Below are 18,129 nucleotides of genomic sequence, written 5' to 3'. Positions count from 1 at the left end.
AATTTAGGTGGGCACCTACTACTGCTAATGAGATTATTTTTTAATTATGGATTGCTTCCTTATTTGATATTCACATGGAGGTTTCCAATGCATAAGACTGCCTATGCAATACTAGTGGATTATAAAGTGGTTTTCTTTTTATATAGACTCCCATTTGAATGTGAAACTCTGCAGTATTTTGAATATGTAAATTATCATAGAGTATTATCTCAAATTCACAACATTGATGGCTTCAGAACAACGCTGGAGCAAATAAATATTGCCCTCTAGTGGAGCTGACTGGTTACAGCATGGCAACACCATGCCTATAACATTCCTAAGCAAAATCCCTCAACTACTACTGCTGTTCACCCTCTTAAGGGCCAAGGAGCCAAATCAAACACTTCTAAAAGCAAATGTCTTTCTGCTCCCCTAAAATGGTACAATCTGTGAAGGAAAGAAACCCTCAGAATAACTCATATACTGAGTTATATGAGTTATTGTCAGCAGCCTTATCACCCTGCAACTCACAACTGGCAACCCACTGAAGCTAAGCAGGTGTGAGCCTGGTCAGTACCTGGATGAGAGACCTCCTGGGAAAAACTAAGGTTGCTGCTGGAAGAGGTGTTAGTGGGGCCAGCAGGGGGCACTCACCCTGTGGTCCATGTGGGTCCTAATGCCAGAGTACAGTGATGGGGACACTATACTGTAAACAGGTGCCGTCCTTTGGATGAGATATAAAACCGAGGTCCTGACTTTCTGTGGTCATTAAAAATCCCAGGGTGTTTCTCGAAAAGAGCAGCGGTGTAACCCTGGCGTCCTGGCCAAATTTCCCCTTGGCCCTTACCAATCATGGCCTCCTAATAATCCCCATCTATGAATTGGCTTCATTACTCTGCTCTCTTCCCCACTGATAGCTCATGTGTGGTGAGTGTTCTAGTGCACTATGGCTGCCGTCGCATCATCCAGGTGGAGGCTGCACATTGGTGGTAGTGGAGGGAAGTCCCCATTACCTGTAAAGCACTTTGAGTGGAGTGTCCAGAAAAGTGCTATATAAGTGTAAGCAATTATTATTACTGTAGTACTCCACATCAAACTGAAAGGTGCCATGAACTCAATGTAATTAAATGTAAATAGGAAATCCCTTTCCACAGCTATATTTAATAGAAAAAAAGTTTTCAGTTAACATTTAGGTATATGTCTTATGATATTATATAATATATCAGGAACTAACATTAGTGAGTTACTAATGGACTATAAAAGAAAATAAATAAACATTAAGATAGAATTCAAAACTGGGCAAACCAGTCAGTTGACAGTTTATGGAGTTTATGTGGGTAAGCAATAAAAAGGAGGTTAGAGGATATATATTAAATGCGGCATTAATATATTTTGTAATATTATTAGTACTCAGTGCTAGTGTCTGAGCTAGCAATCAGTAATATTTTGATAATATATACTCCCTTAAAAAATACAATATTGTGTACTGTAATTTTACATTGTTTTCATTAAATAATTCTCTGTAGCAGTCCATATGGTTGGTGGGTAATGATTTTATGTGAGGCAAAAGAAAAATGAGCCTGAGCTTTGAAGCTATTTGTAAAAGGCAAAAATGATTCAAAGTATTTTTTTCCTCAAAGTCTATTCCTAAAAAGTAGGGACATTTACTGTAAATAATTAAAAATAGTTTGGGAGAATGGTTAGATACTTATCTCACACACATCTGCTTACCTACAAATCTTAATCTTAAATCTTGCACCCTGCACTTTCCTCTGTGTATATCTTTCACATCCCTCCTGCCACTCCATTTACACCCTTGCAGCAAACTCTGTAGTTCACTCCTCGCAACAGGGGAAAAGAATTTGCTCAGCTCAGATAGTTGGGTCACACTAAATACTCTGTACATATGTTGTTCCTTTATTCCATTCATTAGGACCTAGCTGAACTGAAATCAGATTCAAAAAAGCTATTTTAAATGACATTACAATAAAGTACCTGACTAACTCTATGCTAAATATCTAACTCTATATACAGTATCTAGCATTTAGTCAGATTTTATTTATAAGAGAGATAAGATAAGATTACTTTATTGGCCATATACAATTTCTTGGATTAGGAATTTGTCTTTTCGCATACCCCAGCTTGCTCTCCTCGAGACACACAAGGTCTGTAAACTCTTAGTAAACTCTTAAGTAAAAAATACAACAATCTAATCCTAAAGTCTGTGGATTTATCTATTTCCTATTTGAAAAACCCTGTCTTACCATTAAAATGATTAATACACATGATGTGCGAACCTCATTCCTGTGTCTGATGTCTAAGGAAGTATGATTCCTTTTATACTTTGCTTTTTTTATGAACAGCCTAACAGAAACGTGTGTCCAGAGCACAACTACCTGAGTTTTACATTTAAACACATTCTGGAAATAAAATAATCAAAACAACAGCTTTGCATGTTTTTCAGTATTTTAAAATACTCTGTCACTACTTGTATTTAGTAGAAACAATGCAAAAGTAGTATATTTCTATATATACTATATTTACTATATTTATATACCCTATAAATGTTTCTTAAACAGGACTGCAAATTATTAAAGTATTAAAAACAATAAAGACATGGATTACAGTAATAAATGTACTGTATATGCATAGTTGTTACTCAGATTTGAGCAGTGTAACATGAATAATGTTTTGAGATGTGTTGATATAGTTCAATAATTGCATTGTTATATGACTAAGTTAAACTGACAGCAATACCAATACACCCAATTTTTGCTATCAGATTAGAACTATTGCATTTCAGAAATTAGAACATTTTAAACACACCTCAACACATTCTGGAAATGAAATAATCAAAACAACAGTTTTCCTTTTCCTTAGGAAAAAATACTTGTTGTGTATAAATTTACATGTTGCATGTTGGTTTTCATAAAAACAAGCATGATTTAATTAAATAAGAACTAAGAGCATCCAGGAAAAGCATCCAGGGGCTGCTCATTACCATGACATAAATGTTAAGCAAGTGCAGCTCAAAAGGTCTTTTCACTGTGTGGTAATGTCATTAAATCCTTTTCAGAATCTTAATGCTTTTTGTTTATAGCCCAGCAACTTGACAAATTTCTACATTAGTGTTAAACAGGGAATAAAACAAAAAATATTGCCAGCAGCCATATCACTCTGCAACTCACAACTGGCAACCCACTAAAGATAAGCAAGTGTGAGCCTGGTCAGTACCTCGATGGGAGACCTCCTGGGAAAAACTAAGGTTGCTGCTAGGAGAGGTCTATGTGTCTATGTGCAGTCTATGTGGGTCCTAATGACCCAGTATAGTGAGGGGGACGCTATATTGTAAACAGGTGCCGTCCTTTAAATGAGATGTAAAACCAAGTTCCTGACTCTCTGTGGTCATTAAAAATCCTAGGGCATTTCTCGAAAAGACAAGGGGTGTAACCCTGGCGTCCTGGCCAAATTTCCCTTGGCCCTTACCAATCATGGCCTCCTAATAATCCCCATCTATGAACTGGCTTCATTATTCTGCTCTCCTCCCCACTGATAACTGATGTGGGGTGAGCGTTCTGACGCACTATGGCTGCTGTTGCATCATCCAGGTGGATGCTGCACATTGGTAGTCATGGAGGGGAGTCCCCGTTACCGGTAAAGCGCTTTGAGTGGAGTGTCCAGAAAAAGTGCTATATAAGTGTAAGCAATAAAAGCTGTAAATAAAAGGGCAGAAGACATAATGGTAAGTAAAATTTGGGCACATTATGAGAAAGATACATATCATGTAATTTTTCTGAAACACATTGTATTTAAGAAGTCCAGGATCTTTCTTACTAAACATGTTTGATCTGTCCTTTTACATAAACTTCAACCAACCAACTTCAAACCAGTTTCTCTGGAAACTGTGTGTACGGTCATGTGTCATACCACGGTACGTGATTGGCTGGCCAAAATGACCGACAGGGGCAGTCGTGGTGCTTTGGTCGGTCGTGGAAGGATTTAATCATTTAATGTCTTTACTGTGCATGTTTTAATCCGCTTAGTATTGAATATTTATATGGAATTTTACAACTAAAGGGACATTTTAGTAGCTGAGCATAAAAAGAGGAGGAGCATAACGCATCTGAAGGTCATAAACGATATTAATATAGGAACATAAACATATTACTGTATGTAAACTGTACTGTACATGGCTGGTCTTGGTAGTTTAAAGAAAAAATACACACCAGTATTCCATTTCTTCCTAAACATTTTAAGCATCAAAGATTTATAAAATGGTCCCCAAATATGCGACTGCTGTATAGAATGAATTTTAATTTAAAAACTTTAACACAAAAATTAAGCTGTTTACGTTCCTCTGCCTGAGAATATAGTCCCTCGTTGCTACGCAACGCAGAAACACAGCCACAAGTAACTTGCAAAGAGAGGACATTAGCTAGCCAATATGACAAAGGAATAAATGACTTTTTTTGTTTATTTCTTTAGTACATTTATTTGAACATTTCCATTGATTGTACAAGCACTGAAAAACTGTCCAATTCCTAGTTCGTCAGGCATTTTCTTTTACTATAACAGACATAAAAACTCCCTTGTTTTTAACAGAGCGTTTCATAATTTCTAAGAATGAAAATGATTTAAACTATGTGACTTTTATTATTCAACAAGAGCTCAAAATATCACAAGGATCCTCAAGTGCGCAACAAAGACAGCAGAAAAAAATATGTGTATCAGATACATGAGAATCCAAGCTTTTTATCTACGCTTTCTTATCTACGCTAAGAAGTAGTCTTTAAAATTTCTTTATCACACAGTAAAAATTCAAAATACTGGGGTGTGCGTATACCAGATAATATGGCACAGCTTCAGAAGGGTGTCAGCTAATCAGATTTCAGGACCGGAATTATCTGTTCTATAATCTGGAATATAATATGGAATCACGTATCTAAAGAAATTAATAATGATATGAATTTAAGGATTTAAATATCGAAATCTATGTATCTATATAGTTGGTAGTATTACTGTATTGCACTTTCTTTGTAAACATGTTTTGTTAACACCCGAATCGCAACAGAAGAGAGAAAAAGTCTGTTTTTTGTTATGGTCTGTAGCAAATCCTGCTTAACTAAAAATTAGACACAAGAAGAGTATTACTGGACAATGTTGTGAGGCTCTGGTGGAATTTCTCTGTAAACTGAAGAGTTATAGATGAGACACGTTGTGTATCACCTCTTTTTACACTTGTAAAAAAATAATTCCAATGTTAATGCAACATGGAGGATATTATTAATAATGTTGCGCTTTCGGGCTTGTGGTGTATTGGTCGTTAGTGAAAAGATTTAATCATTTAATCTCTTTACTGTGCACATTTTAATCCGCTTAGTATTGAATATTTATATGGAATTTTACCACTAAAGGGAAATTTTAGTAGCTGAGCATAAAAAGAAGAGGAGCATAACGCATCTGAAGGTATAAGCGATATTAATTTAGGAACATAAGCATATTATGTAAACTGTATATTGCTGTGCAATGTCTAAGCAATGTCTTTATAAATATAAAAAATGTCAGTATAATGCCAATAATAATTGCTATTTTAGTTTTTCAAAGAAATGTTTTTGTTAAAAGAAAATTGATGGCGACAGCTGGCTTTGAACACTCAACCTTATAAATCAGTCACTTAACCTATCATGCCACCAAGGCACTCATGTGACAAGTGTATATCAATGGAAAGTCTTATACTACTGTTTGTGCAACAGTACATGAATATAGTTACACTGTTATTAATTTATTTAGATACGCAATTCCATATTATATTCCCTACTAATCAAATTCTAAAAGTATGTTTTTGTTTAATCCGATAACGAGCGTATTTGCAGAAAAGGTTAAAATGAACAATTTTCACAAAGTATATAAAGGTACAGTAATATATGGTCAGAAGGAGCACATAAAATGTTTCTGAAATAACAACATGTAAGACATTGATGCTTAAAATGTTTAGAGAGAAATGGAATACTGGTGTGTATTTTTTCTTTAAACTACCAAGACCACCCATATACAGTACAGTTTACATAATATGTTTATTTTCCTAAATTAATATAGTTTATGAGCATGTGAAAGGCATGGTGAATCGGAGATTCTCAAGACTTACTTTGTATGATTGGAAACGAATACGTGATCGGATCAACTAAATCCTGTGGTGTTACTTTTTGTCAATGAAAAAATAAAGTCTTTCCATTTACAAAGACGATTACAAAGAATGTGGACCAGGGTAATACTTTGAGTTTACAGCTCGTCCAAGGTCATTCATTATTAATACTATTAGTGATATCTTCGGTAAAGACTGACAGCAGGAACATTCCTATTCTTTACTCAGCAGCTTATTAAAAACAGCAGCCACAGTTTTCAAACCATTTTTTTTTTACACAGAAGAGTGACACAGCTTCAAATATCATTATTAATTTCTTTAGATATGTGATTCCATACTATATTCCCTATTATAAAACGGATAATTCCGGTCCTGATATCTGATTGGCCGACACACATTTGAAGCCGTGCTATATTCTCTAATATACGCACACCTCGGAATTTTGACTTCACTGTGTGATAAAGAAATTTTAAAGACTACTTCTTAATGTAGTTAAAAAAGCTTGGATTCTCATGTATCTGATATCTTTTTCTAATGTCTTTGTTGCGCTCTTGAGGATCCTTGTGATATTTTGAGCTCTCGTTGTATAATAAGTGTCGCATAGTTTAAATCATTTTCATTCTAAGAAATTATTAAATGCTCTGTTAAAAGCAAGGGAGTTTTTATGTTTGTTATAGTAAAAGAAAATGCCTGACGAACTAGGGATTGGACAGTTTTCAGTGCTTGTACGATTGATGGAAATGTTCAAATAAATGTGCTAAAGAAATAAACAAAAAACAAGTCATTTATTCCTTTATCATATTGGCTAGCTAATGTCCTCTCTTTGCTAGTTACTTGTGGCTGTGTTTCTGCGTTGCGTAGCAACGAGGGATTATATTCTCAGGCGGAAGAACGTAAACATCTTCATTTTCATGTTAAATAAATTAAAAAAATTAAAATTCATTTTATACAGCAATCGCATATTTGGGGACCATTTTATAAAACTTTGATGCTTAAAATGTTTAGGGAGAAATGGAATACTGGTGTGTATTTTTTCTTTAAATTACCAAGACCACCCATATACAGTACAGTTTACATACAGTAATATGTTTATGTTCCTAAATTAATATCGTTTATGAGCATGTGAAAGGCATGGTGAATCTGAGATTCTCAAGACTTACTTTGTATGATTGGAAACGAATGCGTGATCGGATCAATGAAATGCTGTGGTGTTACTTTTTGTCAATGAAAAAATAAAGTCTTTTTGTGTACAAAGACGGTTACAAAGAATGTGGACCAGGGTAATACTTTGAGTTTACAGCTTGTCCAAGGTCATTCATTATTAATACTATTAGTAATATCTTCAGTAAAGACTTTGATGCATTCAATATTTCTGCATAATTAAAATATTTATGATAAAGGTGGTAGGTTGTGTACTTTTGTCCAACTGAGCAATCTTGCTTTCATAAAATATACCAACTTTTTAATGTATAATGATTAACATGCTGTAATACACAGTTTAAATTTAAAAGTCTAAAGAGTATACAACTTAAATTCTTAATTGAATAAAGATTGTCCCTCAGCAGTGATCAGGATTCGAAACCGGATGTTTTCTGGTGACAGCTCAAATGCTGTACAGGAGAGGTTAAGTTTTATTGGCTCCACCTCCTGGTTTTACAAGGTGATTCTGGATACTATTAACATAATCTAATTTGCATACAGTATGATGCGGTATACTGCGACACGCCCACCATGTTATACTGCAACATACCCCGCTTGTTTTGAATGGCTGCATCTGTACATCACCTTTCTTCACAAACTTTTAAAGAAGAAAAATATTAATATAGTTGAGCTTTAAAGAATAAATTACTTGTTGATTTATAAACTTTAATGTTGTTTTGCAGTACGTTAAAGTCTTTATCATTTCTATTTTCATATATGACAAAAAATGGTACCTCAAATGTTTACATGATACTGACCTGATGGAAGCCAAGATAGTCCTGTATGGTAGGTGATGCATAGAACACATATCCTTCAGCAGTGACAACTAAGACAAATCCATTCAGAGCCTAAAAATAAAAACAGGTATAGCATGTCACTCAGCTGTGTCAGTTGGAATGTGATAACAGCACTAGCCTATTTGGCTATGCTTTTGAAAATATATCAACTTAGAAAAAATCACATTAATTTACTTATTAGCAACACTGACAATGATGATTCCCTTTTTGATTAGTATTGTTTAATACTAAGTTTAATACCACCCACTATTATGTCTTCTGCTTCAAATGCTTAAATCCTAATTCTTATGCAAAAGTGTTGTTAATGCTTGCCTCCAGGCAAGCAACAAGCCCAAGGTAGGATACACCCTGGACAGGACACCAGTCCATTGCAGGGTAGATAGACACAAACAGAGGCATGCACACAGTCACTGTCATGCCCGACATCCCTCCCTAGAGAGCGCTCCACTACTACCGTTCTTGTTTCTGTGATTAAGCTTCCCAGGTGTACCTTTTTAGGTTTATTATTTAAAGACTAGCTCCTCCAATCCTCGGGGCTCATCTTTAGGGTAAGGATGTCGTGAGGCCCGCCTGGCACCAGGAAACCCTATGTCTGTCTCCTGAGGTCATAGGCCTCATCCCCGACACCTCCCGCTTCTTGAGCCCGGGGTCTGGAGGATCTCGCCCCGTCTCCCTTGGACCTCCATGTTTTGTCTCTCTGTGTGTTCCCCCCTCCCGGGGATTTTAACCTTGTCGCGTCCCAGGATGGATTTTTTCGCTGATGGACTCTGGGACTGTGCCCTGACCTGCCTTTGGACCCGTTTGGATTTGGATGCTGTTCTTTGTCTTCCCCGTTCACTGTATCACGGATTGTCACTATTATTTTGTGCACTATTAAACCCCTGTGTGTTCCCTTTTACCACTCCTTCTGTTTTCTCCAGCTCTTACTGCATCGCATAGGGTCTACTACAAGATCTGACACGGATCTCAGTCTGTGTTCGTGACACTCACACAAGGGCCCAATTTTCCAAGAAGCCAGTTAACCCATGAGCATGTCTATAGACTATGGGAGGAAACCAGAGCACTCAGAGGAAATCAATGTGAACCTGGCAAGAACATACAGGTTCTACATCAGGGTGGACAGGGTGCCTGGTCCAGAACGGAACCCAGGGCACCTGCACTATGAGACAGAAATGCCAACCACTGCACTTCTGTGCCACCTCTGGTACCAGTACTTGTACAGATGCAGCCATTCAAAGTTCGCAGTACAAACCCGTACCACACGCATCTACCCACAAACCACTGCGGCATACTGCAGTAAGTGATTGGCTGACCAAAATGACAGACAGGGGCACTCGTGGTGCATTGGTCGGTAGTGAATAGATGTAATAATTTAATCTCTTTACTATGCACGTATTAATCCGCTTAGTATTGAATATTTATATGGAATTTTACCATATAAGGGAAATTTTAGTAGCTGAGCATAAAAAGAATAGAAGCATAATGCATCTGAAGGTCAAAAACGATATTAATTTAGGAACATATTATGTAAACTGTATATTGCTGGTATTGGTATTTTAAAGAAAAAATACACACCAGTATTCCATTTCTCCCTAAACATTTTAAGCATCAAAGTCTTACATGTGGTTATTTCGGAAACATTTTTAGGTGCTCCTTCTGACCATATTACTGTACGTTTATATACTTTGTGAAAATTGATCATTTTAAACTTATCTGCGAATATGCTCGTTATCGGATTAAACAAAAGCATACTTTTATGATTGGATTAATATGGAATATAATATGGATTTGTGTATCTAAATAAATTAATAACGGTATAAGTATATTCATATACTGTTTCACAAACAGTAGTATAAGTCTTTCCATTGATATGTGTATGGCTGTTTCAGGGGTTGTTATATGACTTGCCTTGGTGGTGTGATAGCTTAAGTGAATGATTTATAACTCTGAGATTGGGTGTTCAAACCCAGCTGTCGCCATGAGTTAACTCTTAACAAATAAACATTTCTTTGAAAAACTAAAATAGCAAATATTATTGGCATTATATTGACATTTTTTATATTTCTAAATATCACAACATGTTCATACTGTATGTACACAGCGGTACAGCAAGGTGTAAAGCGCAAATCCACGTGAGTCGGAAAGCCCTACATTAATGTTGTGCATTTGCCTGGCGCTGTGCGGTTTTCATCTCTCTCTCTCTCTGCGGGAGTGCTGGCTGTGCCGAATTAAACTGGTTTCACAGGTATTTTCAAAGTAGAATAGGGCGAGCCTTCCAATGAAAGACAGTCCACCTTCCCCAACGGACACATGTTTTCTTAGAAAAACAGATTCACAATGCGAAGCTGTCAGTCTTCTGTGTAAAAAAATCGGTTTGAACACCGTGTGTGCTGTTTTTAAGACACTGCTGAGTAAAGTATAGGAATTTTCCTGCTGTCAGCAGTATTGTGTATATAGTTGACCCTTACCTGAATGAAAACAGGACATAAAGAAAGGGTTTCAGAAATCAAACAAAGCTTTATTTCTGTGCTTACAGTCTGGGTAATTGGAGGCTACGCTGTTATGCTTCCTATGGTGATATACGGGTTTTTCGCACGAAGCCGTATTGAGCAGTATTTCTCGCGTTGTGAATGTGTGTACACAGCAGTCCCCCCGGGTTCCAGTTAGTGCGTAATTACGCATCGATGAAAAACTGGAGGTTTAAAAAAAGAGAATTAGCTCACTGATAGTTTTATGTGGAGGCTGTGAACATTTTCACAAATCGTGGTCTTTAAAATGCATTTGGTTTGAAGGTTTTCTGTGTTTCCCTTGCGAAGATATGAACAAAAGAATATTTGAGCGTGGTCAAACAAATGGCTTAAAAACGACATAGTGAAGGCTGTGAAAACAGTCACAATGAACTTTGTACACACAGCAAGTGTTTTTGTAACTCTAGGAGGTTTTGTGAAAAAGCTACAGGTATGCCAGAATAATTTTTGAACTTCAAGCTGACTTTACCCCAGTGTAGGCACCGCATTGTTATCTCAATCACCTGCTAATTCGTTTTACACCATGGGAAGACAGGAGAATGTGATTGTACTGTATCTGTACAGAATGTGTGTTGCGTTTTCAAAATTAAAGTGTTTAAAATGTATAATTAAAAATTAAAAAAAAAACTTGCAGCTTACTCAAAGATTCTAAGATGATCACGAGAAAGTGTATTGTATGTCTAATGATCTTAATGATACTTAACAGTTGTTAAACTGTTTTTTATTTTTTGGCACAGCCAGCCGGCCCGAACCACACAGACACCAGCTAGCCTGCTAGAGTGCCAAAATTCACACTCAACCACATCACAGATCACAGATCAGTCCCAGTGTATGAGATATTGCTGTTTGATCTTTGATCTGAGCTTTAATAGAGGGCTTATCTCTATTTATATAACTATCGAGTGGTATTAAATGCAACTTTTTTGTATAAATGACACTTTTCTAAAATTTTTTTAAAAATTAAAAACGATTACACTCTAATCTTTCCACATTTGATCCCATGAGGAAGTAGTATACGCTCCTGCTTTGTTTAACAATGGTATAAAAAATAAATCTAAATAGTGAGAAAGCTATGCTTAAAGTGAATTAAGGGACTTAGAATGAAAAGATAACGATTTACATTGGATTGTCAGATTGTGAATCAATAAAGGCATTTAATTAAACACGTGTTTGCGATTTTAATCAAAATGGAGAAAATGGGGTTAGACCATTAGACATGCAATACACTTCCTCGTGATCACCTTAGAATCGTTGAGTAAGCTGTAAGTTTTATTTTATACATAGCATTCAGAAATACAATCGAGAATAGTTTTGTGGTGTATGCATAGATTAAACTTTTCTAAAATGTATAACAAAATTAAAGACGATTAAAATCTGTAATCTGTAATCTTCCCACGTGTAATGTAATTAGAAAGTACAATTTGTTCCTGCTTTGTCTAACGATGGTATCAAAAAAGAAACGATGATAATTAAGGGACTTAGAAGTCAAAGAAAATGATTTATGTTGTTTAATTTTAAACACTAAGTTATGAACGCAGACGTAATTGGCGCTTTACAGCCATTGTGCAATACTGAGCTCCGCGCTTCCTCCCTCTCGATACTACCTCCCCCTCTGACACAGTGCAGTGGGTGGCACGCTGATTTCAGAGCCTCTGATTGGGGAAAAAAGACCTGATGATCTGTTCTACATACCAGGAAGACAACAGAATATGATTTTTTCTATTCAAAACGTGTGTTGTTTTTATGAAATTTGTGTATTTTAAACGTTTAATTAAGAAGTAAACACCTTACAGTGTACACAGAGATTCTAAGCTGATCACGAGGAAGAAAAATCACCCGTTTTTTGCGCATAAAAAGTGGTTATTAACTATCGAAATCAGTTTTTATAGCTTTTAAAGTCATGCAATGTCTAAGCAGGAACACATAATTATATCTCATTTTTGTTTTATTTTTTAAGAATTAAAAAATCATTTGACCAGCCTAATTTTAAAGACCTCTACTTGTGAAACTTTTCGCAGCCTGTACATAAAATTATATACACAATACTGCTGACAGCAGGAAAATTCCTATTCTTTACTGAGCAGCTTCTTAAAAACAGCACCCATGGTGTTCAAACTGATTAGCAGGTGATTGAGATAACAATGCGGTGCCTACACTGGGGTGAAGTTAGCTTGAAGTTCGAAAATGATTTTGGCACACCTGTAGCTTTTTCACGAAACCTCCTAGAGTTACGAAAACACTTGCTGTGTGTACAAAGTACATTGTGACTGTTTTCACAGCCCTCACTATGTCGTTTTTAAGCCATTTTTTTTTACCACGCTCGAATATTCTTTTGTTCATATCTTCGCAAGGGAAACACAGAAAGCCTTCAAACCAAATGCATTTTAAAGACCACTTGTGAAAATGTTCACAGCCTCCACATAAAACTACCAGTGAGCTAATTCTCTTTTTTTAAACCTCCAGTTTTTCATCTATGCATAATTACGCACTAACTGGAACCCGGGGGGACCACTGTGTACACACATTCACAATGCAAGAAATACTGCTCAATACGGCTTTGTTCGAAAAACCTGTATATCACCATAGGAAGCATAACAGCGCAGCCTCCAATTACCCAGACTGTAAGCATGGGAATAAAGCTTTGTTTGATTTCTGAAACCCTTTCTTTATGTCCTGTTTTCATTCAGGTAAGGGTCAACTATATACACAATACTGCTGACAGCAGAAAAATTTCTATACTTTACTCAGCAGCGTTTTCAAAACAGCACCCATGGTTTTTAAACCGATTTTTTTTACACAGAAGACTGACACAGCATTGGATTGTGAATCTGTTTTTCTAAGAAAACATTTGTCAGTGGGGGGAAGGTGGACTGTCTTTCATTGGAAGACTTGCCCTATTCTACTTTGAAAATACCTGTGAAACCAGTTTGTTTACAAACAATGTAGACACAGACTTTGTGGAGTGAAATTCGGCACAGCCAGCACTCCCGCAGAGAGAGAGAGAGAGATGCGAAAACCGCACAGCGCCAGGCGAATGCACAACATTAATGTAGGGCTTTCAGGCTCACGTGGATTTGCATTCTACACCCTGCGGTACCACTGTGTACATACAGTACGAACATGTTGTGATATTTAGATATATAAAAAATGTCAATATAATGCCAATAATATTTGCTATTTTAGTTTTTCAAAGAAATGTTTATTTGTTAAAAGAAAACTCATGGCGACAGCTGGGTTTGAACACCTGATCTCAGGGTTATAAATCATTCACTAAAGCTATCACACCACCAAGGCAAGTCATCTGACAAGTACTGAAACAGCAATAAACATATCAATGGAAAGTCTTATACTACTGTTCGTGTAACAGTACATGAATTTAGTTATACCGGTATTAATTTATTTAGATACATGAATCCATATTATATTCCCTATTAATCCAATCCTAAAAGTATGCTTTTGTTTTTGTTCGCAGAAAAGGTTAAAACGATCACTTTTCACAAAGTATATAAACGTTTAATAATATGGTCAGAAGGAGCACGTAAAAATGTTTTCGAAATAACCACATGTAAGACTTTGATGCTCAAAATGTTTAGGGAAAAATGAAATACTGATGTGTGTTTTTTCTTTAAAATACCAATACCAGCAATATATAGTTTACATAATATGTTTATGTTCCTAAATTAATATTGTTTATGACCTTCAGATGCGTTATGCTCCTATTCTTTTTATTTTTAGCTACTAAAATTTCTCTTATATGGTAAAAGTCCATATAAATATTCAAATGTGCACAGTAAAGAGATTAAATGATTACATCTTTTCACTACCGACCAATGCACCACGAGTGCCCCTGTCGGTCATTTTAGCCAGTCAATCACATATCGCAGTACACTGCGGTGGTTTGTGGGTAGATGCGTGCGGTATGGGTTTGTACCGCAAACTTTGAATGGCTGCATCTGTATATTATAATCGAAAATGACAAAGTGGTATTAAAAAGACCACTGAAACTATAATAATGTATCTGATCATTATTAACAGTATTAATTTTTTAATAATAAATAATAATTTCAAACTTCTTGTATCTTTTTCAAAGTCATTTGTTTTCTCCTGTTTTCATAACTTTAACTTTCTTAAAACGCCTATTTAGGAGACACTATGTTTCCGATGTCTATAACTTTGCGAAAAATGACAGAGCCTTCAAACGACTGGCATTTTAAAGATCGTGATTTGTGAAAATTTTCACAGCTTTTATTTAAACAATATCTAACACCTGGTTGCATTTTTAGATACCCTAGTTTAAATAAAGCAGATCCCAGGTGTAAACGAGTTCATAACGCGAGAATACATTATGCTATGTAAGAAACAAACCAAAAGTAATGCTCTGATAGGGCTTTGAACCGCCTGGGTAGAGTGTGCTACATTACAGTCCATGGGCGTTTCATTGTTCTTTACCACTATAAAAACAAAACTATTAAAAAAAACAACAACAAATGTCAAAATGTTTCCAAAACATCCACTTGTTATATTTTAGCTGCTTAGTTACACGATTTCATATTAAGTGGTTCAGGTGCGTAGCTGTGTCAGTATGCGTTGTCTGCAAAGGAACAAGAAATAGGTTTATTCCATGCTGAAAAGAGAAAAGAGAAAACACAACATTTCTGCTGTGGAGCCTTCTTCAGGTTCAGGTTTTCTCTCTTCTCTTTTCAGCATGGAATAAACCTATTACTTGTTTGATTCCATATTAATATTACTATCAAGTGGTATTAAATCAGTACAACTTTTTTTACAATAACAGCAAGTGATGTTCTAACTATGTATTCTTAGAAAAGGATAAAACATTATACACAGTACAGTATGAACAAGCACATTACAACCATAACCCTATGTAAGTCATCAAGTTAAAGACTTTGATGCAGAAAATGCAGATGCAGAAAAGATTAATGAAGAAGGTGGAATACTGTTGTGTACTTTTTATATTTAGCTACCACTACCATGTACTGTGTGTACATTAGGTATGCATTACGTTATACTACTGTTTTTATTTTCAGCTACCAAAATTTACCTTTGTATTTTCTGTATGTGGATGGAACCTGAAAGAGACCCATTACGTTCACAAGCTACAGTATAATACTAAACTCTTTTTTATATATCCAACTCAGTAATCTTGCTTTTATAAAATGTACCTACTTTTTAATTAGCTTAATTAACATGCTGTAATATACAGTTTAAAATTAACTTGAAAAATTGTCCCTCAGCATTGACACTGATTCGAAACCAGGCATTTTCTGGCGACAGCCCAAATGCTCCACATGCCATTTTAAGTTTTCATTGCTCCACCTAGCGGTTTAACAAAGTAGTGCAGTCCCACAATTGAGTATTTCTAAAAAGCTGCAGTCTCCTGCAGACCATGAATTGCAAAGCACTGTACTGTAGTATCCCTTGCTCATTCTGAATGGCTGGATCTGTACATACTGTACATATTTATTATCACATGCTTACTCAATAAACTACATGTATATTCTTTACTAAAAGTCTTGTACAGAATCGTGAAATTTTAAAATGTGAAGCCTTGACAGAGGGAAAGTATGTCACACAAAACAAAATGCAAGGAGAAAAAAGAAAAAAGCTAAGGATAATCTAACTATATTCCCTGAAACTCATCCTAAAAGGTGATATCATTTAGAAGGAACTGTGGGACAGCTAGACAATTCTAATGCATTTAGGTGTACTAATTTAAATCCAGCAGGAGTTTTACCTGTACATTACAATGCATAATGCTATATGTATATAGCTGTGTTGTTCAAGAGTAGACTTATCTTATTCTACTGTAAGACTAAAAACAAGCTTCTGACCACTGTACATCTAAGATGGGAGGCAAATTCTGTGCACCCCATTTTTGGCATTAAAATCAATTAAATAACTTCATATTTCACTTTTACATATCTCTAAACATGAGCACAAAGATCAAATGAAATAAAAAATCAAGGTAAATATTAATTGATCAAAATATAAAATATCCAAATCAAAATACAAAATATCCAAAGACAACAGACTGTAGAAAGCTCTGATGTAATCCATGACCTTCTCTTTTTTAAGTGCTTGGGTTACAATCAAGAATCTGAGAGGTCAGTGATTTCAAAGGATTCAGAAAAAATCATGCAATACTGTAGCAAGCAGAAACATGTACCCTGCTTTAGCGAAAGGCAGTCACTGTTTCAATTTGGATCTTAACAACTACAGGCCTGTCTCAAACGTCCCATTTCTATCTAAAATTCTTGAGAGAATAGTTGTGGTCCAATTTCAATCGTATCTGGACTTACATAATATACTTGAGAAATTCCAGTCTGGTTTCCACCCAGGTCACAGCACTGAAACTGCATTAACAATGCATTAAATGATATTCTGTTAGCTACTGAGGTGGAAAATGCAACTGTGCTTGTGCTTCTAGATCTTAGTGTTGCCTTTGACGCGGTTGACCACTCTGTTTTGTTACTCAGGCTTGAATTTGAGGTTGGCTTATGTGGAACCGTCTTTAAGTGGTTTACTTCATATTTAAGTAATCGTTTTCATTATGTTCAAATATCTAATAATTGTACTGCTTCGTCAATGTCACCAGTTCAATTTGGGGTCAGGTCTGATAAAACTGAGGTTCTGTTGTTTGTAGGCAACAATACTGTTCAAAAACAGTATCAAAAACATGCTTCCTACAGTTAAGAAATATTGCAAAACTAAGGCAGTTTCTCTCCACTCAAGACACAGAGAAATTAATACATGCTCTTGTATACAGCAGGTTAGACTACTGCAATGCCCTATTATCAGGGAGCACCCACCACTCTTTCAACACCTTACAGCAAATTCAGAATGCAGAAAGTACGACCATATAACTCCCATACTTAGCTCTCTTCATTGGCTTCCTGTCAAGGACTTCAAAATCCTTCTACTTACTTACAAGGCTCTCAGAGGTCAGACACCTGTCTATCTAATGAAACGTATTAATTTATGCCATCTAAGTCGCCTGCTTAGATCACAGAATGCAGGTCTTCTTCATATTCCATGAATTAATAAAATAACAGTTGGCGGTAAAGCCTTTAGTTACAGGACCTCTAGCTTATGGAACAGTCTCCCAACCCATATTCGGGATACTGAGTCAATATCAGTATTTAAATTCAGACTGAAGAGCTATTACTTCAGCCTAGCCTACTCACACCTTACACCATAGCCTGCTGTAACCATGGCTGCTGGTGCTTCTGTACATGCCATTGTATGCCTCTATGTTGGCCCACCAGGTAGATACATCTGTTCTGACCAAACTATCCTATGCTCCTCCCCACATGTCTGGATTGTGCCCGGGCTGGGCACTATCTGAGTTGGATGCTGCATCACCGCCATGGATCCATTAGGGACATTGTGGATATAACTATCATTTAGGAGGATTTTGTTGGTCTACAGAGATCTGCATGGAGTACTGACTTACAGAAGACATGAT

General features: G+C 36.1%; 1 protein-coding gene across 1 annotated transcript in view; it reads right to left on the bottom strand.

Annotated features, from left to right (window-relative positions):
* ahr2 (aryl hydrocarbon receptor 2) overlaps nucleotides 1-18,129 on the bottom strand; it is a 159,970-nt gene that overhangs the window by 14,450 nt on the left and 127,391 nt on the right. Inside the window, exon 4 of the mRNA XM_088930166.1 lies at nucleotides 8,080-8,169. Within this exon, the coding sequence (XP_088786292.1) occupies nucleotides 8,080-8,169 (90 nt within the window). The remainder of the gene's footprint in view (nucleotides 1-8,079; nucleotides 8,170-18,129) is intronic.

This window comes from Atractosteus spatula, chromosome 13, assembly GCF_055471065.1.
Source record: "Atractosteus spatula isolate fAtrSpa1 chromosome 13, fAtrSpa1.hap1, whole genome shotgun sequence".
Lineage (NCBI taxonomy): Eukaryota > Metazoa > Chordata > Actinopteri > Semionotiformes > Lepisosteidae > Atractosteus > Atractosteus spatula.
Note: the sequence above shows the minus strand (reverse complement) of the source record. Positions and strands in the feature narration are given on the sequence as shown.